General features: G+C 40.0%; 1 protein-coding gene across 5 annotated transcripts in view; it reads right to left on the bottom strand.

The window, feature by feature from the left end:
- Nucleotides 1–27,502, bottom strand: part of SGK3 (serum/glucocorticoid regulated kinase family member 3) — a 59,751-nt gene that overhangs the window by 18,120 nt on the left and 14,129 nt on the right. The window contains exons 1-5 of one of the 5 annotated variants that reach the window (XM_071554416.1): nucleotides 17,844–18,077; nucleotides 10,444–10,648; nucleotides 5,536–5,619; nucleotides 3,854–3,926; nucleotides 940–1,015 (exon numbers count right to left, since the gene is read on the bottom strand). In XM_071554416.1, coding sequence (XP_071410517.1) covers nucleotides 940–1,015; nucleotides 3,854–3,926; nucleotides 5,536–5,619; nucleotides 10,444–10,521 — 311 coding nt within the window. In that variant the 5' untranslated portion in view covers nucleotides 10,522–10,648; nucleotides 17,844–18,077. Of the gene's footprint in view, nucleotides 1–939; nucleotides 1,016–3,853; nucleotides 3,927–5,535; nucleotides 5,620–10,443; nucleotides 10,649–17,570; nucleotides 17,646–17,749; nucleotides 18,078–27,502 lie in introns of those variants that run through there. The other 4 variants (XM_071554414.1, XM_071554413.1, XM_071554417.1 and 1 more) reach the window with 4 other exon arrangements.

The raw sequence follows: 27,502 nt of genomic DNA on the forward strand, positions 1-27,502 counted from the left end.
ATACTTTTTTTTTTTTAAGGAAAGGAAGCACATATTTCAGGTTAACAGGACATTAAATAGTTCATTTTTCTGTGGAAAAAAAAGAAAATCTGACTGCGCACTGCAAACTGCAGAAATATTCTGTAAGTTATTTTCTTCCTGTGGGAAATGGGCAATTTCACACAGCTATATGGTTTGGCTAATTAAATAAAGCATATGCATTACAGACATTTACTTAACACTAAGGCCAAGCATAGAGATTTACCATTTTACTAGTTCAAGGAACAAAGAAAGCTGTATGGATTTAACTGAAACTGATTATAGATTTCAACTGATAGAAGGCAGCTTTTCCCCAGTGAGTTCCAACACAAAGCACTGTTCTCCAGGTTTAACTGGAGCCCACTCTCTCTCCCCCGTCATTATCCCTCGTTCACCACTGTCCCACTGATGGTGCTGAACACACCTGCAGCATTTCTGCCAGAAGAGTTCAGGTCATCTTCGTTATCCATCTCAGCAACCTAATCAAGCTATTTGGTTAACGAGCTTAAAACAAGTTCCAGAGTGCACCCATGAACTGCTCTAACAAAAAGGATGCAGGTGGTCAGTTACTGCCAGCAAGGCAGTACCAGGTGATAGCAGAGTACTCAAACAATACAGCCATCAGCAAAACAAACACTGTCCTACACCAACAGAGTTCAAGTGGAATCTGTACCCCTTGAATTAAGATCAGTTAATTGCCTGCAAGTTGATTTGTATATTGGTTTTTCAGAAAACAAAAACATTTTTATACTGTTCAGTCTGTAGATTTTTCCTGAACAAATGATCATATTAAAGTCTATTTTTTATACTGAATAGCTCTGAATAGATAAAATAGGTTTCCTGGTTAAATACTTGATTTGCAGTTTTGTATTTAACATGTCTTTTCAACAGTCTTTAAAAAACAGAAATGAAACTACTTACTGGTTGCATAGCTCTGGCTGTCTAACTAAATTTTGAATGAATTCATTCAGTCCTGCTCTTCTCTGTTTAATAAAATCTGAAAAAAACAGATTCATTAGAATCATCAGTCAGCTTGTAAAAAAGACTTATTTTCAAATTTAGGGTTTTTAGAACTTAAACAGCAGTTAAAAAAGAGACTGGTCCATGACTGGTTCAGAACAGGATTGGTTCCACATATGAAAAGTGCAAGCTTAAAACATTCAACTGAGGTGAAAGAACAAATTTCAATTTCTCTGTAACACTACTTGAAAATGTAGAAAACCAGGTGGATTAAAAGTGCACTGAAGTGCTTCAAGAACAGTGTGTAACCACACTGGGCTCATCTGTGCAGCCTTCATTGCACAGATGAGCACTTCAAAACCTGAGTCCACAAAATTAAAAAAACCCAAACAAACAAAAAAACAAAACAAAACAAAAAACCCATGGGCAAAATCTGACATCAGTTGCACAAGTCAAGTTTTAACATGAACAGTTCCATCAAGCAGCATATTTTCATAATATATGTATGGCAGTGGGAAAGTTGCACAGTTCGTCCTGCCAGCGGGCCCTCAGATACAGGCATCAATGATAACTAAATCAAGTACTTTCCTTTAAGTTTTGGACATCACCTCTAACATAAAGAAAAAATAATCCTCAGAATCTCCACCTTCATCTAAGGCTTAAGACATGTAACTGTACTGTAGTAATAAGGAAAGATACACAAAGGTTTTGGAATAGAGAGTTATAACATGAAATAAAGCATAAAACAGAATAATCTTGTCTTTCATTACTCATATCAACAATTTGTAGGGAAAAAGAATATTTAACTTGTGTATTAACTTCTAAGGCATTCTTATTATTGCCACATACAGATTAATGGCAATTATTAAAATTTTAAATTAAAATTAGGTTTTGATTAAAAGCTGTATTTGAAATATTAAGAAAAATGTTCATATGGTTTCAGTGATATAATCCCTAAGCCCTTGCTAGGGTGTTTAATAATCCCAAATTAGTGACAACAAACAGGAGTGTAAATTTGCATACAGATGTTATGCGAGTCATCAACACCAGCCATTTCAGTGTGGTGGGTGTACAGTGCCATCAGGCACTCCAAGCCTATAGAGCTATCCGTGCTGGTGAACACAAAACACCTGTAACATCTGAAATTTTCAAGTTCTGTATTCTGACTGGTTTCTGTGATTCTCCTCTGACTAATTTTTTTCAAGTTAAAACAAGATTAGTTTTGAAATCATGTAAGTGTCAATAAAAACAGAGCCCTTAAATGACAATCTATGATATGACAGTACTTTTGGTAGATTTTGGGAAAAGGGATAAAAAGGTTTCACTCTGCTGCATTCCAGTGCAATAGTACAATGCTGCATACTCATGGAATTACAGAAATAAAATACTTTTCAGTATTTGTGAAATATGTGACTTGTTTCAGAAGCCAGCAGAAACATTACATCAAAGCTTCAATAAATCAGTGTTAAGATAAAGAATTATTTACATAAGCACCAGGGCTCCACCTCCACCCTGCCTCCCAGCAAGACACATCTTAAGAACTACTTAGTTTCTCATGCTTTAAGGATTTCAGAATAGTTCACAGAAATTTAGAACAAGTTTGAGGACTTTGTTTTACATATTGAATTCTAATAAAGTTTTAGTTGAGGTTTTTTACCCATTAAAACTCCATTTTCCTAATTTTAACTCCAAGAAATCCACCTGCACATTTGGCTGTACAGCAAACCAGATCACATGACGTTATCTGGTCTTGAGCCAGCTTTGAGAACCCCAAGGTCAGAGAAAAAGAAAGGAACGAAAACAAAAAGTCGTTGTAGACACAATACATGAAGAACTTTTAGCAATCACATCTTCATTGGAAGAGAACATCAGAGCTTGGATTATTTTGATAAAAATTAAAAGGGGATTTTACATCAAGATCCAGATAATTAACTGTAACTGCCAAAAATTAGATTTGCTCGTAAGAACTTTGAAAAACTCAGAAGTATACATCCTAAGAGTTCAACAGCTTTGGATCCATTTGTTCCCCAGAAAAGGAGAAAATGAAATGACTGAAAGAGGTGCAGGATAAGAAACTACACACACAGTTCGATCACATCAGCAAGCCAGGAGAGTGTGGGAGGGTCCCAAAGGCCATCAGGAAAACCCTTAAGTAAAAATGGCCTGAATGAAGGATATAAATATACAGAGAAACACCCTGGCCTTCCCATTTGCCTTTTTATTTATTCATCCATGGTGCCATCTAGGTGGATTCATTTCACTTTACAAGTGACATTTTCACTAGTATTTTGCTGTGTGCAGAGCAAGCTAAACTGGGACCTGTCACTGGTAACTGGATCACATGTTCACATCAGACAGTCTTCCTGTTGTTGTTCCACTTACAAAAGAGGTTCGTTTTCATCTAAACTGTCCAAAGAAGCACATTTAGATACAGAGAGTTCAAAAGTCCTCAGAGATAAATCCTTTAATTATTTCATTTTTCAGAGGTTGGGGGGTTGGAAGTCACACAAAGGAAATTTAAAATTGACTAGGCATATGCTTAGAAGAATCAGGGGTCTGGCTTTTGCTTCTGTAAGAGAGAGATTATACCTGACAGTTCATAATCTCTCACAATCCTGAATATGGGAGGGTTGGGAGGAGCTGTAGCATTCAGTGCAAGAGGGGCATTGGGTCACTAAGCAATACTTCATTCACTATCGCAAAGCAAAATACCTACCTACATTAGTTCCTGCTCAACTGAAGCATGACTAAACTTTGGTTTAGTCACTGTTTTGAGGCCTGGTGTAACACTCATCTAAGATAGCTGCTTGTAGGCTGGAACAGAACAATTTTCATATAAAGAAACTGATGAATGAATAACAAGATGATAACTTACCAGGATCAAAATTATCTCCAAATATTCTTTTAGCCGGAATCTTCAAGTTCATGGTGGGAAATTGCTTCTTTAGCTGAAAACAAAACACATAAAACTGAATTGTGCTTCAAATCAAAGCACCTAACTGCATTTTGTTTGTTTTCTGATGAACAGTTTGAACACCTGATTATCAGTAATTCTGCTCCGCTATGTCATCTCCTCTCCTCATACACTTGAGGGGAAAAAACAAACCCAGAACAATCTGTGCTCAGCTTGTTTGCACCAGACATACCCTTTTAAATTCAAAGGCCGTGTCATCTTCATCTTACAGACTACTCCAGCAATATTACCAAAATGATTATCCACTTGCCTCAGGTAAAAAACATAAGACTAGAATTTCAGTGTTGTTTTTATTTTCCTCTCTTCTCCCTTCCTCCATCAATTCTTTATCTCTGTCTTGGATTTGTTTTCTCCTTGCTTGCTTGCATAGGGCTGTATGCCTGAGGTTTAGGATGGGCTGGGGATGCAGCCATACAACAACAACAAACCTGACACAATTTATTTCATCTTCAAGTGCTCCAGAAGAGCAATCTTACTCTCATGCTGTCAAAGAGCAGTTTTCTAATTCAGTAGCTGGCAATTCTTCTCTCCTTAGCAACATCAGTATCTCTTCCAGTCAGCAGCACAAGTTTTTCGGTGTATTATATGGATTACACTGAATGGAAACTGGAATAAATGCTCTCCTGGTTCTGCTTCCCCAGGACCTCACTCTCTGCCCATGTAAGACAGACCAGCGTGGAACAAACTTCATCAGAGCAATGCTAATCCAAATGGTAAGGGAATGTGGCAAAGGATCACCAACACTACTGCAGGTACACCCCTTTCAGTTCTATCCCTGCAAGATGCAGGCAAAGCAATCCATGCACAGTGAGGCAGAAGGGAGGCAAGCCTGACTACTTCCCATAGAGGTAATGGAAGGGAAATGGAGGCACAGAAAAGCAGTTGAAACTATTTTCTTACGGGGATCACAGGGGAATTATTTCCCCTTTTGTTAAAGCAAAAATTGTGGGCATGAAGAACTGAAGGAAAGCAGGGACACAGGATAACAGACTGCATTATCTGAGCAAGCAATTGCCCCACTTGCCCACTATGTAAAAGGACAAAAATCTTCTAGCAATGAACCCAAGAAATCCATACTTGGTTGCTGAAGAAGTCTACTTTATTTGGAGCACTGACCACATTTTTTTGTGGAAAAAAATTCATACCTGCTATCAAACTGCAGGTATGAATTGCCATGATTGACTTCCTAGAAAATTTATATTGAGAAACAAGGATTTGTTCACTGTTTTCAGTACTTCAAGGTAAAATGCTTATTTTAGAAGAAACATATCTATCTGGATGTTTTGTGGGGTTTTTGTCATGCACAAATGCACATTCAGATGTTTTGACAGCCACTACACTGGAAGTTTCTCTCACTATGCTATGATCGCAAGCAACAACAAAAAAGTGATAAATAAGTGGATTTTCAGTTTGAAATTCAAACAAACCAAAGCTTAAAACCCTCACTCCATCTTTTTCTGTAATCAGGGATCCTATGGCTATTGACTGAAACTCCTCAAGAGGGGATTAACTCAAAGCATAGCACTGCAAATAAGTGTTACTCTGTTATTCTGGCATGATTTCATAGCTTGCCTGTTGCTTACCGTATTGTAGAGTTTATCAAACTCCGCATAGCGTCTTAAGACAAACCACTCATTTCTGCCAACAGAGACCAACACTTTGTAAACCTGTAGTAGCAAACATAAAGTTAATGCTCACCAAGTTTAGTAAAACCTCCAAGGTTTAACCCTGTGATGGAAATAAGGGCAAGTTGTTAAAGGTACTATGTAAATGCACTTATTGAGCTATGCATTTCCTACAGCTAAGTCACACAGACATCAACAGAAATGATCAAAGGAATGGTTAAAAAAATGTGGTACTTTACAGAAAATTTTTTAAACACCAGGTAAGCAAAAACTAACATCAAAGTTGATTTAATAGAGTTCTATAAAGTAGTTGATATCCAACGAGAACACCTGGCCATCAGATAGTAGTCTCTTAAAATTTACTATGAAATTTATTAACAACTTGATAATCCATAATAATGACTAATATTAAAGAAGTAAAGCATTTAAATACTGAAGATTGCCTTCATCAAAACCTAAAGAGAAAGCACACATGAAAGGCAGTCACAAAGACACCTGTTCCTTTCAAGGCCTTGAATACAGAAGGATCCTGGCAGATGACACAATTGTTCAGGGAGGAAAAAAATGATGCTGTGGCTGAAATACAGCACAGATAACATTATATATAGCACTAGAATGAAGGGAGATATAGGTGAAACCTGTTGCACAGTTCTGGCCATTCAAATCCCATGTCAGCAGGGAACTTCAGCAACTAGACAGATTGCCAGTCCCTGGATTCATAAATCTAATTGACTGCTGTGTGTCCAGAAGGCTTCTCCCATCTCTTAGGCACTTCCTTAGTTGTCTTTGCTTTTCTACCTTCTTGTACTTCCAGAAAGAGCCTGGCTATTCCTTCAGAGGAAAGGATATGCACAGAAAGGAAATGAATGCAGAAGGCTGCTGATGAAATTCCAAGCGCAGAAAACTGGACTAATGCCTGAGTTTCCCTTCTGCCCTGCAACAGCAGCTTACCTCTCCTCCTTTAACACCCACAATGAAAGTGGCAGCCACCACACCATCAGTTCCTCAGCCTGAGATTTGCATTCGTGCTATGTTCACTGCTCAAAAAAGCTGTTCTCAGCCTGAGTCCCTGAGGAACACAGGAAGCTGGATGGAAGCACCCAGCAGAATGCTGATGAGACCCTTCTAATAAACCTAGCCTTCCCTCACACTGCGAAACAAGCCTTAGTGTGAAACCTACCTACATACCTACCTTCTAGTGCCTCCCTACATGGTAAACTCTGAAAGCTTCAGCTGCAAAGACTTAAGTGATGTCCTCCTGAACTGGGTACCTTATACAGCAATCAAGCCTGGCAAGCAATGCTCAAGCACACATCTTCACTCCCCTGACTGCATGGCAAATCAGTGCCAACACGCTTAAGCAGCGGGCCATGGAGTTCTTAAATTAGCTGGGCAGAATGCACAGACTGCAAAGCGCATGGGCAAGCACAACTCAGAATACGAGATGATATCCACCTCCATGGCAACCACAACATTAGAACAGTTTTGTTCTCAGAGTAGCTGTGGAACAATGATACAATCAACATTTTTACTCTAGAGAATGTAAAAAAACCACAAATCAAACATAAGAGGCCATCCAGTTCACTCCAAAAAAGCTCTTGCATACCCAACAAAGGAAAAGCTGCAAGTTCAACAGTTATGGAAGCACTGAGTGGTAAAAACACATGTGATATCCACAAAGAATCTGGTAAAACCTAAAAACATAACGTGTCTTTGGGCTGTATTACTACCTTCAGCTACACCTATGTAATGATTAAAGAGATGTGCAATGCCTGTTTCTAAAGAGGTTGGGGCGAGGAATCTAGTCTTACTTAGATAATAACCTTTTCAAATCTAATTATTCCTAATCCAAATTTAGTCTTAGAAAACTCCTAAAACATAGATAAGATGCATTCACAACTTGTAATATGTGGATAAATAACACAAAGCTTTGAGAAAGGAAAAAGGAAGAAAAAGAAACAGAATTCCAGAAAACATCACCAAAAACTGTCTTCCAGACACAGACAGGTCAGGGTCCAGATATTTCTGGATGTGATAGATTTCTTCAATAAACAAGCCACTGAAATTCAAAGGCTTCAACTCTGTTGTGGTAGTTCACACTCCTGATTAAAGATTTAATTTTGACTAAGCAAAGAAAAGTAAAAAAGTAGGCTGTTTTCCCATTTCAAGAAGGTAAGTATTGAGAAAGCAAGGAAACTATCTATTCTGTGTCAACATGTAAAAATAAAACCAAAACCACACAATTTCCACAGGACTGGGAATTAATAGTACACATCACAGGGCTGAGATGAAATTTCCAGATTTAATCAGACTAACAGCACCCGTGAAAGAGATTTTTAATAAGCCTGTGTATGATGGGGGTGTGAAGTGAGATGAGAACAGGTCAGAAGAGAAAATTAAGCCTCAGACATCAAACAGCATAGAGATAAAAGTGAGAAATCTAAAACAAAGCTATTTGTCAAAACTGTCAAAATGACCCACTATGCAGCAAGGACAGAATAGCAATTAATATACCTAGATATAACCCAAAACAAGCAAATATTTTGCTCTTCTTATGAAGAAAGTGAATGTTGAATCTTCAGAAAAAGGCAGAATGGTGAACTAGTGTGGATATATGTAGAGGCTGGTTACCATGAATTAAATGGAAGCAAAAAGTTCCCCTGCCAGAACACCCAAAAAATTCAAACATTTGTCAAGAAAAAAATATTGGTGATGTATATCAAAAGTATGCAAAACCATACCAAAATATTCAATACCAAATATCAAAACCATATCAAAAATTCAATAAAAGGTCAAGAAAATACTCAGGAGAAATGAGTTCATTTCTAAAGACAAAACTAAAAAGCTTGATTTAATTATCAGAATGAGATCTGCACAAAGACATAATTAAAAAAAAAAGCTTCATCAGAGCAAGTGTGAGGGGGAAAAGAGCTAGCAAAAGCTAAGTTGCACATACTTGTCTTGTTTCCATGCCAGCATTGAGCGAGCCACTGAAAGATTTGAGCTAGAATTCATAGTTTCTGTGAGTAAGATTATTCTAGAATAGTCTCAGAATCAGTAGTGATACATACTGTAAGCAACAGTAAGGTGAAGACTATACAGGCACCTGAACTGTTTCCTAGCCTTTATCACTTTAACCTTTCCTTTCACCCTAAGGTTCTTACTGCTCATTGTGGCACTAGTATGGCCATCAAAAAGAGCCAGTTACACCTCCCACAAATGTGTTAAGAACAGTTTCCCCCCATGCACCTCTCTCTCTCTCTCTTCCTGACAAAGTACTGATGGGATCCAGTCATTACAACACAGCTCCAAAAGAGGGGACACAGTAAAAGCACTGCCACATGCTGGAATTCACAGTTCCTATCATGAAGTTTACTATGATCCTCACTTCTGTTATCAAATCCTAAAATACGTGTGATAATAGTTGAAAGCTTGGTTGTGAAAAGCACTTGTTGTCAAGCTGCTAATTGCTCCCTGATGCAGAAAGCAGAAGCCAGCAAGACAAAGATTACTCTGCACAGTGCAAGCTGGGTTGGATTCCTGAAACCCTCCTCCCTCACCACCAGTTTCTGAAGTTTCCTACTCTTGCTCCTACAGCTTTCCAAAGGGCAGCCCAAACAAAGTGCCTTTACCTTGCACGGGTTGTCTCACAGATCTTTAGGCAAAATGACCTGGAAATCACAACACCAGCACATGCCACAATATACCACCCTGGCCTATTTCAACAGCAGAGCTGTCAGCACTGAGGCAACAAAACAAACCTGCTTTGCTCAAGTTTAGACTTTCACTAAGGTTTCCCTGCTCACTGGAGTTTCACATGTATGCAGCAGTTTAAAGTATTAGTAAAGTTCTCTTTTCTTTGTTCCCTTTACCAGCAGAGTCATTCCTCAAATTACACCTTGATATACTTGTAGAAGCAAATGTCATTATTCTTCTCCAAGGAAGGGAGGTGAAGAGGAAAGGCACATACATAACTCATAGTAAACCTCTGTTTTGTTGTGTTCTTCAGACAGCAGCTCAGTCCAAGGGTGTTTGCATTCCACATCTGAAGACTGACTAATTCACTCAGCCAAAAAAACCCCAACCTTAGAGGAAGTTGCACAAGAGCAATGAAATAGTTCAGCTTTTTAAAGGAAGTATTATGATGTTGTCATTTAGGATTATATGTAAGTAAAACATAAATCCATACCACATAACTTTATTTTCAGTATGCAATGCAAAGAACTTGCCACACAATGAGAAGACTTCACAACCAGAAAGTCAAACTCAGAGGCAAAGAAAGGAAGAGGGAGGAGAATGATGAGGAGTGGAAATGGGAACAGGATAGGAAAAAACTCATAGGCATTAGAATCAGAAAACAGGAAGGAAAACAGAAAGAAGGTTTTGGAAAAAATTTTTTTTTTTTTATTTTACACAAAAAAATTACAATAATAGGATATTTATGAAAAATGGCTATTAAAAACAAACAAAAACTCACAAAAAAACAAATCCACACTTTACTCCTTTACAAAATACATGTTTTCATGAAAAATCAAGTAGAATGCTAAAAATGATACCAAAATATTTTCCCTGCATTTGGACACTTAGGTATTTCATACGGAAAAATGTTGCTATTTGGGGGCAAAAATTTCAGAAATTTATAAAGCAAAGTTCTTTTCACAGAAAGCAACACAGGTAAACATTGCAAAATATTCACAACTTCTCGTTCTGGACTATGGTCGGTACTCACAAGAGCAAGGAAACAGATTTCCATAAACCTGTTGAAAACAATACCAAGCTTAGTAGTGGGGAAAAAAAGAAAGCATCACTTCTAAGCACCAACACCATACGAATTTGCCCACAGTGCTTACACTGTTACATACTTACAGTAAATCTCTTTTTCTTCTCCCTGTGTTCATCAGAGCTGGGAATGCTAACGCTTGGGCAGCTTTCCTTGAGATCCATTGTATGCTTCTTTTGACAAATTTGTTCCAGGACTCTGCTTCAGTTATTGCAATCAGAAGGTATCTTCAACAGTACTGATCCAAGAAACACAGCTCTTCCTGAGAAAGTGTGAATTCCATCGTGCAATCTAAAAGTGAACGTAAGAGGAAAATTAAGTGCAGGAACACCTAACTCACATTGCAAAAATCCTGTGTGACAAGAACTTTTCCTGGCATAAAATGCACTTCAATATGCACATATATAAAGCCACAATCATTACTTTGTTGTAATCTTTCATGCTTGCGGTCCTTCGTTGTTTCACAGAAATCACTCACATTCTTCAAGGACACAAGTGCATCCAAAAAGTCACTGAGCTCTGCAGACATACTGAAAACAGATCTGGGCTCACTACAGACAACACTCTGAAGAACCAAAGAGAGGGCATGGAGAAATAATGGAAGATGACAGCATGGTATCAGACATCTGAGAAATGCCACCAACTTGTACATTCAGAACAATTTATTTGAAAACCAAAAGGTTTTCAGCTGCAACCAGAGGGCACTTTAGATTTGTCAGAACATGCTGAGAGCATTTAAATATCACATCAGAGATTAACAATGACATGAGAAAAGCTAATTTTTCATGTGAATTTTAGAGACAAACACAGGTAGCATCATGTGCCTGTCTGAATATTTATCTTCTCTGCCCTTCTTTCCCCATACTTGACATACTTTGTGCTTAACAGAACACAGGGTGTAAGGTCACCCATCCCCTTCAGCAGAACACTTAAGTCTCCTTGCAGAACGCGAGAAGGACACAATACAAGAGACAGAGAACAAAGCCATCAAAAAGGCAGAGAGCTTAGTATTAACTCAATGTCTCTTCACTCACTGAGGGATACTACTCTCCACACCTGTCCTGAGCACAAGCAAATTGTTTACTGGTCCCCACTGCATACAGGAACTTCAGCAGTGCCTAAGAGCAACCAAAATTAATGCTACAGAGCTATAACCCTCTGTTCAGGCCTGCACAGCACAGCCGCCTCAAGTGCTTTATTGAATGCAGAACAATTCCTAGAAAAACATGTGTCTGATAACTTACAAACATGAGAAAAGTGTTTTAGAAAGAGGGGACACCCAGCTCTCTTCAAAATAGCCAGAGGAAAAAGGAGTGCCCAGTTCAACATTAACTCCCTGTTTTCTTATAACAAGGAAGTATAAAAGTGAACTCTATATTTCATATCATAAATTTCCGAAAAGCACAAACTAATCCACTGCAATTCTGCTATTAGAGAGACACCCATATTTATGTTGGCACAAAGGCCAAAGCCCTGGAATCCAGTGAAAAGACTTGTTCTTGATACCCAAGTAGTCTCAGTCAGTCAACTGACTATTTTTCTTGCTCTCAAAAGCCAGGTCATCAAACTTCATGTTGTTATTCCTCCTGTAGCCGTTTAAAATTGAGTAATTTTCAAAGGTCTATCTGGTGACTTTAAACAAAAAAGGAGTGTTTAAACTCCCTGTAATCACAACTATGTGATAGATCATCCATACTGCAACAGGTTCAGAAAAGTATTTTTAGTTACTTGTGCATTTACCTTAATTTGATTGTTACCTGGACCTCACCAATTAGGTAATTGTAGGGTTGAGGAGGGTTAAGCTTCTTTCCCACCTTTATTTGACTACAACACAGCTCATCCAAGTTAGTTACACAGATCCTGAGTTTCAAATTGATTTCTCTTTTCGTCTGGCAAGCCACAGTTAAAAGCTTTATTACACCAAGGCACAGTTCTCATTTTCTATAGTTTTATACCGGCATGAGATTAAGAGTGTTCTTCACCCATTGCCGCACACTAAAATTGAGATCTAAAGGTTAACTGAGCTCTCTTCTCGTCCACTTAAACTGTCAATAGGCACCATCCAGTAAGTGTTTCACTAAGTTTACACTTTGCTAAGCACTTGTGTCAATCTTTAGCCACTTCAGGTCCAGCATCAGGAAGTGAGCACAAGTCCCTGTGTTTTATCAGTCTTTCTGCTCATCACAGAAAAACAAGTAAAGCTTTAAAATGGATTAGGTGTTCCTTGATTAACATCATTCACTGTCTTTCTCCTCTTGTAAACTGACATTCATTACAAAGATTCCTGATACATCTGCACTCATTCTCACAATATAGGCTGTATTCTCTTATCCTGTCCAATTTTATTCTTAGTGTCAGAGTTTTAAATGCCAATACAGGAGCAGTAAGGATTAAAAGCTGTAGTCTTAGAAGACTGAGCTTTATTTCAGATCTAAAGTTGAAACATCTCTGAAAAACAAAAGGAGGAAGTGTCAACCAGATTAACTCAGGAATAGTTTATTCATCTTACTGGGGAGAAGAAGGATAAATCATCCGAGAAGATGAAATTGTTATGTTCATATTTCTTTCTTTAAGCTGCTTGGAAGATCACTGGCTGTTGCTGTTTTCTTTCCCTGAGGCGTCTCCTCTGAGCTGTGCCTGGGTCACCAACACTAAGCTGAACTGACAAACTTGGAAGAAATGCATTTTCAGTTTGTCACTAAGCTCCAGCAGATCACAGCTTTCTTTCAATTTCCATTTGCCTTGAGCATATCAGCTCTTGGGAGCTTCTTATATCTGGACTATAGATAGATGGATAGACTTGCCTTAATCCTTACCACGCTGTAGTTAGGAACACAGCCTGCAGTTTTAGTAGCAGGTAAAACCACTAATGCTGTGGTAACTACATGAAGTTATAATGGAGAGAAAAGAGTAGATACATGCTTTTATCCACAGCTTCAGAAGTGGAAACTGCAGTGTCCTAGAAGATGTCAGATATGAGTGAATTTAACAGACACTGTCAGCTGAGAAGTCTCTGCCTCTGGTTATAGCTTTTCCTGTAATGGAGAAGAAGGAGCCCCTGGCCTCAACTCTGATAACAGGCAGAAAGGAAAGGAACTTTAGAAAACCATGTAGCAAAATAAATCCCCTCAAATCATACTTTGGCATTAGTGAAAGAGCATGTGGATAATGCAGGACCACTGTTGTCTAGAAACAGTTTTAGGCTGCTACAGTATCTAGGCCTGGAAGAGGGGAAGGCACAAAGTTAGGAAGGAATAGAAGTCACCGGTCCTCTTGGCACAGTTTCAAGCAACAGCTACACTGTCCACTCTCTCCATGGAGGCTGTCAAAAGCAAGCAGTATTTTCACCATTTCCTGCAGGAAGCCACAACAACATCAAATTTCAGGCTGACCCTTGCCTCTGGTGAAGCAAGAGCACAGCAATAACAGAACTCTGGCACCATCAGAACATATACAAATCTACTGCACCCACAAACGAATGCCTTACAATAAAATTTGTTGTGCTGCCTCACAATAGCTGCATGCAACAGGCAAGTATTACATAGTTTAGTGATACATGGCAACCTCTTTTTACTCTTTTCTATATACACTTGGCTCAAACTGTATTAGAAAAGGTTTCTGAAGTTTAATCAGACTATTTTATTCTGTACTCAAACATTTTGGGTTTTTTATCAACAGTAAAGACATGAAGATGATACCATGGCATAACCAAAGACCCTTGTCCCGGGTGCTTATGCTTCTATCTCTGCCCAGAATGTTCAAAACTAGTTTAGAAAGCTGTGTGCTCACTTGCTGCCTCCCTGGCTGCAGACAAAATGCCTCAAATGCCTCTAAGGCCAGTGCAAATCAGCTATCATAATCTGACTCTTTGAGTAACACAAGGGAAACAGATACAAGAACAGTAAAAAAAGCCAAAAGACTGTCTCCCTGCAAGAACTCTTGGAGGAATCACAAGGATCCATCATCATCCACTGGACCACAACAGGCATTTTCCTAGACACTATTATCTGCCTAGAGAGACTTACTCTGTGACTGAGTCACCAGTAAAAACAACCACTGAAAGTGCCACCTGTAAATCCAAATACAGAAGGAACTTGCATGTAAAGAAACAGAAAGCAAGATACAAGAGACAGTCCTATTATTCGGTATAAACAATACCGTATTTCCTCTAACTTTAGAGAAAGCATCAACTTTGTCATATTTTACATCACTTCCTCAGTCTTCTCCACAAATACCCTGACAATAGCTCAGTATATCACTGGACCTTACACAATCTTGGAGAAGACCCAGAAAATCAACTTTTTCTCAACTTGGATATGAAGAAATAGTGTCCCACTCCTGTTGCCAGACAGGCAGCTGACAAAAAAGAAGTAGGAGACAAGATATTCAGAATCTAATGCAACAGAAACACAGGATGAGTAGAACCAGAAACTGTACATGAATTCAGACACTTCAGAAAATGCCAAAAGCAAAACATAGATTGCTAATCTATAAAGAGAGAGGGGTGGCCAGAAGCAGTTGAATAACTGTTCTGGAAAAAAAACAGGTTTCATTCACAAAGGCCATCTTTTCAAATATCATATACATTCAATTTTTGATATTGGGACACTAAACACCAGTGTAGGCCCCTACATGTATTCCAGGTGAAGAAAAAAAAGAGACCACTAACCAAAATACTCTGGTCAATCCTTGGCTTATCTCCACATTCTCTTCTAACCACCATTTCAGAGGAGAATTGAGAATTCAGCTGTTGGTATAAAGAAAAAGCCTGCTCCCTGTTAACACATCCACCCACTACCTAGCAGTTTTAAAATCTCTAGTAGCACCACTATGGAAAGCAAACCACTACTCTGCAGCAACATGGGCAAAGTCCAATTCAACTGAATCTTTCTACTTAAAGACAGCAGGTAAAGTGAAAACTCAGCCAAGGGAAAGAAATAAGTAACTACTGTCTTTTTGTTTCCATCAAATTTACTTTGGAGAAGTCAGGCAAGCATTACCATGCCACGATTCTACTGCAATAAGAACATTCTTTATGCCCCACCTCCCAAAAGAAGCTCCAGTAAATTACTCTAACTGGCATTTAATAAGATCCATACTTTGGACTAGAGCTATTTGCATAGCAGAACACAAGTTCTCTGTTGTGGTAACCAAACCCTGAATAATAAAATGGCTCTTAAGAACAAACACTGCCAATAAGAGGCAGCTGCCTTTCAATCCTGAACACAGGTCCATAATGATTTCAACTTTAGCCTGTGTCCATAGTATCCAGAAGGGTCACTATGAGCCTCAGACAGTATAACTTACACAAACAACAGGGCACATAAAAAAACACAGTCTTCATTACACTTGCTACCTGCACATTTCTTGATGTGCTTTCTCAGCCTGCCTACACACCAGGTCCAATCAAAGCTTAACTGTAGATGTCTAAGGATAGCACAGCTCAAGGGTTGTAGCAACAGCACTGGGAGTCACTTTCAAGAGGTCTTACAGACAGCTGACTGCAGCCACCTGCAACATAATCAGTTCTACATAAGAGGGCAGTCAGACTTCAGTAAACACAAAGCAAATAATCCCAGCCTCATTTTACCCCTCTTGATGAAAACTAAACAAGAGCACACCACATTTCAATTCCACATATACTGGACATGTTTCTACATGAAGTACAGAAGTCATCAACCGCTCTCCTTCTGTTTCACCACGTAAACACAGGAAAATTCCAAACTATTTAAGATTGACATTATTGCTAATGCATTGAAGATGGAGAGAGTTACTAGATTTTTTGTTCTATACTTGACAAAAAAGGTAAATCCATACAACAGAATATAGCTGCATAATAATGTCATGAAATATGAAAATCCAAGCTTGAGTTCACAATCCAGAAAACACACTTTCAAAGTCTGTGCTTTACAGAATTCACAGCTGCCTAGAACCATAAAGCTGTTGGATAATTAAAAGGCAACAACTTAAATATTGGAATATAAAAGGCAAGTAAGAGAAAGAGCCTTTAACAATATACAAACTGCATGTCCGGTTCACCACCAGTTCATTCATCACATTATATTGGTCTAAGTCCTGCTCATATTTTACGTCTGTTCTTCAAGAACAGTTTACAGATTTCTGCAGGTGAAAGCATACACTGACCTCTCACATATTTCTGTGCTGCACAGAGAATGAGAAGGTTCAATTCCATAAGGATTCACAGATCAGTTGTTTATGCACATATAACAGAATCTGGTGAAGTAACTTCAGATGTGGTAAGGCCATAATTTACATCACAGATGGGAATTGGAGACTAGAAAGCAATTTAAACACATTATGTTGTTATTATTATTATGATGTTATATTATCATGCAACCACTAGTGCCTACTTCTTCAGCTTTAAGATTGTCAAGGTTGTTACAACAACCAGTACTTTTCACTGACATGGGCAAGTCAATCATGCTGCATTTCTGATCTAAACGATCTCAAAGCATCATGTAAGAAATAGGTCAGTTTTCTAACTTTCAGTTATTAGAAATACCATGCATGGAGACTACTTTAACAACAGCGAACTTTCCAAAATGCTTTCCAAAAGCTAGTAACAATTTTTCCTGCAATCTAAAGTATCTTAAAACTTTCAGGAGAACACTCCTCCATACAGCTTCTGTTTTTACCATTAGTTCATATTACAGTCATTGAAGAGATTGATGTGCAGGTGAAGACAAAAGAAAAATCAGAACTATATTTAGACACTGAGACTGAAACAACACTGACATTAAAACTCGAAAATAAAGTAACAGCAATCTTTTAAAATACAGATTCATCCTCTATGTGTCTATAGAAACATTTAAAATGTCTGAAAGGAGTGATAAAAAAAGACTTAGCTACAAGAATACTGCAGCAAGTGATATTCACAGAAATTTCAGTACTAAATAATAGGAAGAACCGTAAGGGCACTCAGGTGACATTGCTGTGTTGCAATGAAATGCAGTACCAGCATGACAACATCTCTTAAGTTTATAGAGGAGTAAGAAAGGCACATTCCATCCTGCAAAATTACTTCATGTCCACAAGCAGCACAGTTACACCTTTATGAGCTGCAAGAGGAGGAAAATTCACAGAAAGACTTGGGGGGAGGGGGGGGGAGACAAGTTGTCAAAAGATATTTAGTCTTAATACTTTACAACTGCCTTTTAATTAACCTCCACAAAACTGAATTGCTCAAGACTACCTGAATCACGACAAGACGGCGCTGCCTAAAAAGCTTCAATTTCCAGGACAGACCCCAGTGCTGCTCTCCCTAAAAACCAGCATGTCCTGGCTGCGACTCAGTCGGGGAAGGAGGAACGACACGGGGTAGAGGCCGCCTCGGGCCGTGCTCCTCCCCGGGTACCACGGACCCGCACCCACCTCCTCACCACCTCTTCCTCCTCCTCCTCACCGGCGCGGCCACCAGCTCCGCTGCTCCTCGCGGACCTCGGGAACGAAACCAAGCCGCTCTCACCTTCACCCCAACAACTATTTCTCGGCTCCCCGACTTCTCGGAAGTTCAGGCGTTTCTGCCACTCCCAGTGCAGCACCCGCCGCCGCTGCCCCGCGCAGCCATCTCCCGGCCCCGGAGCGCCGCGGGATAACGCGCACAGGGCTCGGCGGCCAGGCAGGGGGACAGGCAAAGGCGGCTCCGCCTGGGTGCAGAGGCTACGGCCGCCCTCCTTCCCTGCCGCCCTCCTCCCCTGCCGCCCTGCCTCCCTCCTCCCGCCCCTCCGCCCCCGCGGCGCCAGGCTGCCCGCCCGCCCGCGCAGTCCTCCGCGGAGCCCAACCCCGCTCGGCCCGGCCCGTGCGACGGGGCTGGGAAGCAAGGTCCTCTCCTCCCTCCAGCCCTTTTTATATTAAAAATAAAAAAACCCCCAAACCCAGAAAACAACCCACTTAAAAAATATTTTTTCCACTTTGCCCAGTCCCGAGGTTTCAGGCCCCCTCCCTCGCCCCAGTCCCTGGGGGATGCCCCTGCTTCTGCTGGGCGGCTCCCCACAGAAACTCTGGGAAATTAGCAGCATTCTGGTAAAAATAAACTAAAACCACCGCTATGCACACGAGGGGTTTCAGTTTAATTCTTCAATGTGTTCAGGGGTGCCCAGGATGCACTGGCAAGGCCGTCATTAAACGAAACAGCCGCTGTAATGACAGCTCTTAGGCTTCTGTATGTGCAGAAGGAATGACACAGGAAAAATGAGACAGGTATGTGTAACATCTAGTACTATTTAGGGAACAATTTCTAAACCCTCTGACATTTGGGGGTAAGTTTCAATGCTCCCGCTAAAATTCAACTAGACCTCTTAAAATGAAGTGTAACTTGGTAAGTTTTTACTGAGCAAACTGAGGCCAGTTATAAAAACGCAAATTCCAGGGAACAAAACCCTCCTTCAATCGCAGTATCATTCCTGCTTTATTCTCTTAACTAGATCTAAAAATGTGGGGCAGACAGGAGTCAGCATGGATTCGGTTTAACAGAACAGACCACCACACCCATTAAGTTAAAATCTCACGTTTACTGAGGATCTGCTGTTTTCAAACATTCAGACAAGGCTTCAGAGGCAGGGAATATCTAATGCAAATGGTAACAATCAGGATGAGTTAAAAGCCTGTGTCGTTTTAAGCTTTCTCCCTATAAATACCTGAAATGTTTCTCGGGAGTTCAACTTGCCATGTAAAGAGTGAGCAAGTATGAAAACACCGCAGCCCATTCCACTGTCTTAATTGATGTAACACCTGGGTGCCCCCAAAACCCCATAGATTTTCATCAGGAATTGTTCTATTGATTATGGAGAAGCCTCACGTACTACAAGCCTGTCTTCACAAGACTTGTATTTGGGCCTGACAGGACATGATGATGCTTTTTGTCAGTCACAGGTATTGGCAAGCATCTGGCAAGAAGCAATTGGGGAGATCCTGTTTCTGAGCGCTCCTGCTGCAGAAGTATTCCTGCATAATACTACACTCATGTGTCAGGCACTGACAATCATCCAAGCACTCTCCAAAAACAAATCAGAGAAGCAGTCTGGCAATTTTAAAAATACATCAGTGTTGGGATTAGCGCGTTGTAACTGTGTACACATAAGCTACAAGTCAACTGGATCACAAGCTTCCATTTTAGTAGAGTCCACACAGGAAGAAATGAGGAATCTTCTCATCCTAACCTGCCCTTTCCTGATACTGGAGTTTCGTATTTTCACCCATATTTTTGGGTATGTACTGCTAAATCCCGAGGCTCTGCATTGTAGCAACAGCCTTATCTTGCTTGTTCAGATCTGGCAAGGTATTTGCCTTATTCATAGAGAGGTTTAAAAGAAGCTTTGCTAGCACTTCTCATGGTGCAAACAAGAGCAGAATGCTTCTGAACTTCAGTCAGAATAACTCATGGGCAAATACTTTCATCAGGTAATCTGTACTCAACAGCTATTTTACGTTGCAGTTGTTGAGCAGTGTTCAGCTTCTGTCTGGTTGATAGTTTGCAGTGAATCATTCACTTGTCAGTAGATCAGTTGAATTGTGCTACTGGACTGATTTACAGTGAGTAGAAAGGCCTTAAACCAGGAAAACTGAAAGATGACCCTGACCTAGACATAATTTAACTCTGTCTACCTGGCTACACAGTCTAAGCCCTAAATCTTTGACTAAAGAGCAGCTATTTGTCCTTCCTCACAGTTAAAAATCTCCCTGAAGTCTGGGCTGTCAAGCAGTTCATTGTATGCAGTTCCTCTAAGTATGCTGGAGTAAGTAACCAGAGATCAGCAATGTGGACCTTAAATTGTACTTTGCCTGAATGAAATTCACAGCATGTTCATCTGCCTAATGTGTCATACTATGCAAAACACTGTCAAGGTCCTAAAATTTAAATAAATCTTAATTTACAGATTTGCTTGATGAGCTTTTAAAGGCTAATACTCTAATGTCAAAGTGGATACCTGGTGGTTAACTGCATAGCACACGGAGAAATGCACGGAACTCAACTTGCCTTTTAGTGAAGTTAAAGGTCAGCATTCACTCTGACATTTTTGTCCCCAGGAACTCCCTTGCATTCCCCATTTACAGTTCCTAGGCAAGTAATACACACAGAGCATCTCATTTCACTGCTTTGTAGTACTTTGCTTAAAGAATGCTACAAATCCATGCACTGTGCTGTCATCCCAACTATTTTAAGTCTTTGCTGAAACATATCAGTTACTGGGTAGTGGGGGTGGAAAAGATGAAAAAAGAGAAGAGAAATGAAGGACCCATCTCAACCCACTGCAAATGCAAGAGGTCACAGAAATACAGAGTACCTTTAACAGGTTTCTCCAAGCCCAGTATGAGCAGGTAGCAACAATCTGAACTATTCAGTTCTGGTTTTACTGAAAATGACCTTAAATTAGTATGAAAACCTTGTTCCTGACCAAAGATCAAAAGCCTGGTTTTATAACATCAACAGAACTATACAGACAAAAATAGAACATTAAAAAAACCCCATTGTAGAACAAGAAGAAACAGGAATGCAGATGACTTATTTAAATGTAGCCAGGACCTTTGCTAGTGAACACTGTTCCCTATGTATATACTGTGTAAGTCTAGTGGAATATTCAAATATTCACACAAAAAGCACAGTCCAAGCCACTAGGCAAGCTCAGTCCAACAGTTTTAGTTACTGCTAACACAGTGGGTCACTGAGTAACAAAATCAGCTAACAGAGTAACACTATCAGCTTCAAACACCAACACCACAGCTTTCCGTTTCAGGTTTCAGTTCCTGAATCCTCAAAGGAGTGACTTAGCCTATCACTGTTAACACCAAGCTTTCTGCCCTACTCCTCACACTCAAGGACAACGCAACCTCCTTGCCCCAGAACGATCTGTTAACAGTCATCAGGTTTGCACACTAAGGTGAGATGGCGTTTGGAATTCGGAAACTCCTCTGTGGCAGTATCTTGCCAACTGGCAACTCCAGTTGAAACAAATCCATGTGTTTAAAACACTCCAAGAGGCATTAACGTGACACAGTAATAGATACTAAGTGATCTTTTAAATAATTATTGTTAGCGCTTAGCCTATCAAGCCCTGAACTTAGACCTCACTCAAGAAACAACTGATAGCTACTGTAGTTAACTTTTCATGTGCCAGTTGTTTTAACCAAAAAACCCAACTCCCAGCAGGTTGTATCCTCCTACACAGCACTGAACAATCTGAGGATACCACCCTTTGGAAAACCTCAGGCTGCAAAGGACGGGCCTCACAATGATGCAGGTACAGCAACTCTGGGCAAATATTGTCTAACATCTGGGATTCTGGCAGCTACAAAGACCACATAAAATGTGTGAAGACAGATATGCAGTCGATCTCTTCTATCACTTACTCTCACGCTGCTTTTCAGCCTCCTGTTTGGAGGCTAAGTGATCCAGATTCTACCCCACTGTCTGCTTAGGACAGAACTACAAAGGGTCTTGGGAATGGGCCAGTTTGGGATCAGGCATTCGGCACTGCAAAGCATGACACCCAAAAGTGGTGTACTGGAGAAAATGGTCTTCTGTTAGACTCCCTGGACACATGAGATTACCAGAAAACATGGGCTACCATAGACAAAATCAAGTAAGAGAAGACACTCAGTGGGAAAGTGCCCTAGCTGAAAGCCTGAGAAATAAAGTCGTGGAAGAAATGCCAGCTAGACAAGATTTAAAGCTCACAGTGCACATGCAAGCAACAGTATCACCAGGTAACTGTTCTTTACCAAAGCTGGTTTTGTAACACTTAACGCATGTATGCATATTAATAGCTTTCATTTAAATCATTTTCATAGTTGTGTGCCTGTACTCATTAGAGAAGTCTGAGTAATGGTTCAGTTTTACATGAGCTGTGCAGGGGAAATGTTTTTTTCCCCTGCTTTCTTTTTGTACGCTGTATCAACTACAGAATGACTTCAGATTACAGTCTTTCAGCTTGAAGGAATGAAGTGAATACTTGAAAGATTGATTAATTGCAAACATATACTTCAACCCTTCTCCCAGGCAAACTAACCAACCCACCCGAAACTACCACGAGCCACCTAAACAAGTACAACTGAAAGATTTAGTATTATATGCTCTTGACAAAGGGTAAGAACTTGGCATGTACAAGGAGGCTTCATTCATAGTGACATTCATAGTGAACTGCCAGTTTGCAGCACTCCAGATGCAAAGAAGATGATCCACATATTACAATAAGAACGTCTTGAAGCACAGAAGCTAATGAAGATGAAAACCAGGATCTGCAACAACACTACATGGACTCTCACTTAGCATAGAAAACACCATGAACCAAAATGATGGAAAACTACAGAAAAGCCATAATAAACTGCATAATTTCCCAAACATAAAGCTTACGTATAGCATGAACCAGAAAAATGACAGCAGCACCACATCAAAGAAATTATTCACAGAAGCTAAGAAGAAAACTGGTTTAAATCAACTGAAGCATATCCTAAAGAGGAACACTAGTGCACAAGCAAGCATTCTGCCAATAGCACAAATACACAATGAAATTTCAAGGTAAAAAAGCAGTATCAGACAGGGAAATATCATATGTGCAATTTCAAGACATGCATCTCTATTTTCCTTGCTTCATTCTCCTCAATTTCTTTATTTCCCTCATGAACACACCAAAATGTATAATTGTTGCTATACATGGAGTGCTTTTTTCAGATAGGGCACACCAAGCAATGTATTCTGTGATAAAACAAACAACGTAAGATTAGTTTCTAAAAATTGTATAGCATGCAAGGCATTTAAAGTGAACAGTGAATTCAGTGCACATGACTTTTTGACCCTAACCCTGTTGTTTACATCCTGTTCACTTATCGCTGCAATAGCTGGCAGGATTCCAACAGGAGAAATCATCCAACCATAGCTGTCCATAGGAGAAGCACCACTCATGGAAGGCACATGGCCTGGGCCTCCTTTTGCCCTACACTTACCCTCACTCACTGCAAGTGTGGTGGAGCAGGTACCCAAGTGAAACCTCCACAAGCTAATTCAGCCACCAGAAACAGAACAACAATATGAATGCTAAACTCACAATAGACAAGTTTACCTTAGTTATCAGTAGTCTTGGAGATCCACAGTGTGGATACTGCCTCAAGACACCTCCACTTGCTTATATGGAAGCACAAAAGATTCACAGGGGTTCCAAGAATACAAGGAAAAAAGAAGTACATTGGATCTGACTAACCACCAAGTCCTACAAGGGTGAATACACACACAACTAAAAGACACGAATAACTGGCTACTTAATAGGCATGTAGCAACACAAGAGCTTAACACGTCAAATATACAGCTTATTGCTGTATGTTGAAGTGTTCTGGGACTGGTTTCATCAGACATGCATAAAACACAGTAATAAATTACAGCACTGTTAAACACTGTGAAGCTGAAGTTATACACTACAGCTCATAAAGTATAAATTGCTAAATACTGTACAACCTGCACCTTGCTCTTAACAAAGACTTTCTGAAATTCCTTTTATAGATACAGTTCTATAAAACAGGCCAAGTCTCTGAGGTTCCAGGAGATCTGAGCAGTTTGTGCAGGATGGTATACCAAAGCTAAGTTAAGTATAAAAGACAAAAAGCTCTCTAAGTGGTAATTCTGTATGGATGTTTCTTATTTCAGCCTCTCAAATCCCAGCTACAGCACGTTCTACCAGAACTGCAAATACAGGCTGGGGAGAACAAACATGCTTTGGTAAACAAGTTCTTTGGCACACAATGTTATGTAGGTGGGGTCTACCCAGAATGTCAAGAGTTCTTCCTCAAATTGTAAAGATGAGCCAGAACACAAGGACCATGTTTGCATTTTCAAGCTATTTACTGGTATTCTATTCAAATGAAACTGAGCAAGGGCTTTGGTTTGGGGTGTGCATGTCCACTCACAAAAGGCTCATAGCCTTTTTCCAAAATGTAAGCATTTTGAAGGCAGTCTACGATCTACAGAATAGAGCAGATTTGGTTTTGCTATTCTATTAATACTTCTAACAAACTATTTATGGCAAAAGACGCATTCCACTAAAGCACTGTTATGCACCAACTCTGAGCAGAAAAAAAGGTAGCAACAGTTTCAAAAGCAACTACCAAAGCAAGAAGCTGTATCTGGACAGCTTCTCTCTCTGGACAGAAGGACATAGATTTAAGAAAAATGTTCTAAGAGTTATTATTTGCTGTCTTTACTTTGTTTACTTGTTTATCTAGTCATTTCCTCATGTTTGCCAGATGTCCAACCTACTCCTGACCCACAAAGATGTATTTCCATCTACCAGTTAGTCTGGCTTTTGTTCTCCAAGAACAAATGCTCTCATTTTCAGTTCTTGGAGCTGTGGGTAAGTGTTTGCAGGGTGCACATGGGTCTGAACTATTGAGTTTCAGCAATAGATTTATATAAGGGCATACCAGCAATAGATTTACTTAAAGATACATCCAGTCCTCATGTACCAGGTAAAACCAATACAACAAGAAGAAGCATGGACAGAGTACAAATGACCAACTGATCAACTTCTGGATGCCACTAACTGTTTGGGTTTTTTTAACTTGCCTTTTTCTTAATTACATAGCAATCTAGCAGAAGCCAGTTAATGGAATATTGTAAATCTAAGTATGAAGCATAAGCAACAATTAAATAAACCCCTCTAATCTCAATATTAACTCAAGACCACTGTTCCATCTAATCTCAATATTAATTCAAGACCACTTGTTGTAGTTTGGGATTATTATGTAAATTCTCTCCCCTGCCACTTAACTGCCCAGGCCATCTGTTAACAAAAGAAGCAGTTAACTGTTGATCACTTGGGTGGGGGCAGGTTTGTCTCTTTTGTTTTTTTTGGATATTCTTTCCAGTCTTGGCTCGGTGGAACGCGGGAGTGGGGGGTTCGAGGAGGCAGGCTGCCCTGCTGGTTACTGCTGGGGCTTTCCTGGCTGTCTCGCTGCCGCTGTGCCCGGACTGCTTTTCTGGCCACGCGGCTGCTGCTGCCTGCCCCTGACTGGTTCTGACCGCGTTGCTGCTGCTGCCTGCCTTGGATTTGCTTCTGGTTGCTCGCACTTTTCTGCTTCTTGGACGGGGAACACAGGGGGAAGAGACGGAGTCCATCTGAAAGCCCACTGCTCGTCTGTCTCGCTGGAGAGGGACTGAAACTCACTCTGCAGCCAGCCGGGCTGTGACATTGACACTGAGGTATAACTTTTCCTCCCGGAGGAAAACCTGCTGGGTTTTGTTGTTGTTTTTTTTCTTTCTTTCTCTTGTGGTGTTGGGGAAGTGGGTTGCACTAGTCTGTTTACATATATATATATCAGTTATCCTTCTTGTATTAAAATTCCTTTTCTTAAATTTGATAAAGAGTGGTGTGATCATCATGGAGGAGGCCCCTCCCCTGCTTGTGGGTAAACATTTTGGGTTTTTTCCCCTCAAACCAAGACACCACTGTTCCATTATGCAGTTTTAAACAGGAACATGGCAGTATTTAATCTTTCAGGTCAGCAATTTTTGATGTTAGTTCTTGTGGTGTTGGGTGTCAAGGACCACATGGAACAAGGAAAGATATTGTGGGCTGCAGCACAGAACACAAATACTAAGTAGGAGAAGTTATCACAGAATTTTATCTCTTGATGTTTAGCTTTGATGTACATACAGCCATTTTAAAAAGGGCAGTAAGAACCAGATTATCTAAAATACATGGTATTTTCTTGGATTCATTGTTCAAATTACTCAAAGCTTTCTTATGGAAATATTCCTGTACACAATCCAAGCTACTCTTGGATCTATCAAGAGTAAATCTTACTCCAATTACAGTTTCTCCAACAATGTTGCACAAATTAAAGTAGCTTTTGTGGATGACAGCATAGTTTTAAGCTTGCACAAAAACCCAAACCCCCAAAATGTCAAAGTTTTCTAATTACATGGCAATCTTTGTATCAGCCTGGTTCATTAAATGTTTCTATAAATCTTTTCATTAAACAAAGAAAGTTTTTTTCTAGAAAGAAGATAAAGATTTTGTAAAGTCATGAGAACTCAAGATGTACATCTCCTGAACTAAAGCTCTTGACAAATATGTTGTTGCTGCATTGGTAGTAAAATATGCGGTCTGTGCAGAATCTGTTCAACATGCAAGAATCTACCAATAATCAATCTCTGTTTGGATGCAACTGCAAGGGTGATGAGAATATCCTAACTGGAATATGCACCATGCTAATGGATGCTAATAGGAGCAGTGTTGGAGGAGGGTACTAATATCTCTCACTCTAAGATTAACTGATGAAAATTGAACTTCAATCTGAATCAGATAACATGCAACCACAAAAATCTCTCCATGCCACACTAACTCTGTTTCCCCTCTGGTTCAGGATGAGTCACTTGCAGTTTTCTACACAAATTGCTTCCGATTCAAATGTACCTTTCATTTAAATAAAACGTGTTGCGGTAACAGCCCTTCAAAATACCCACTTCAGAAATAATGTTTCATTGTTCACCTTTATATAACTGTGGTTCTCCCAGGCCTACGCAGCTCCTTTTTCCCCCTTTGTTTGTCACCAGTTTATGCCTACCTGCACACAGCTGTTTTCATGCCAGAGCCTTGGGGCGCTGTGGTCACCTCCCCTGGGGAGGCTGGGCAGGCAGGTGTCCAGCCAAGGGTCCTCACCACATAGCGCTGCTAAAATGAAGTTGGAGTAATTTCAGGTATTTTCATCCTTCACCCATCTACCTCCACTGATCGATTCAGAAGTACATCCAAACTCAGAAAACACAAGCACTGCCTATTTCTCACTCTTACAAGAATAATGCCTACTTTTGAGAAGAGAAATGTGGAAGTATTGAGGATTCTTATAAAGTCAGAGCAAGCAAGATGACTGTACTGCTGACTCCTATCTCCAGCATTCCTGTGTGCATAATTGCTCAATAAAACTTTTCATATACATTTTATTGCATTGTGAACTATCCTGGTTTCAGCTGGGATAGAGTGCATTTTCTTCCCGATAGTTGGTACAGTGCTGTGTTTTGGATTCCTTATGAGAATAATGTTGATAACACAGCACTGTTTTAGTTGTTGCTAGGCAGTGTTTACCGTAAGTCAAGGGCTTTTCAGGTTCCCGTGCTCTGCCAGTGAGCAGGTGCATAAG

This window comes from Pithys albifrons, chromosome 4 (genome assembly GCF_047495875.1).
Source record: "Pithys albifrons albifrons isolate INPA30051 chromosome 4, PitAlb_v1, whole genome shotgun sequence".
NCBI lineage: Eukaryota > Metazoa > Chordata > Aves > Passeriformes > Thamnophilidae > Pithys > Pithys albifrons.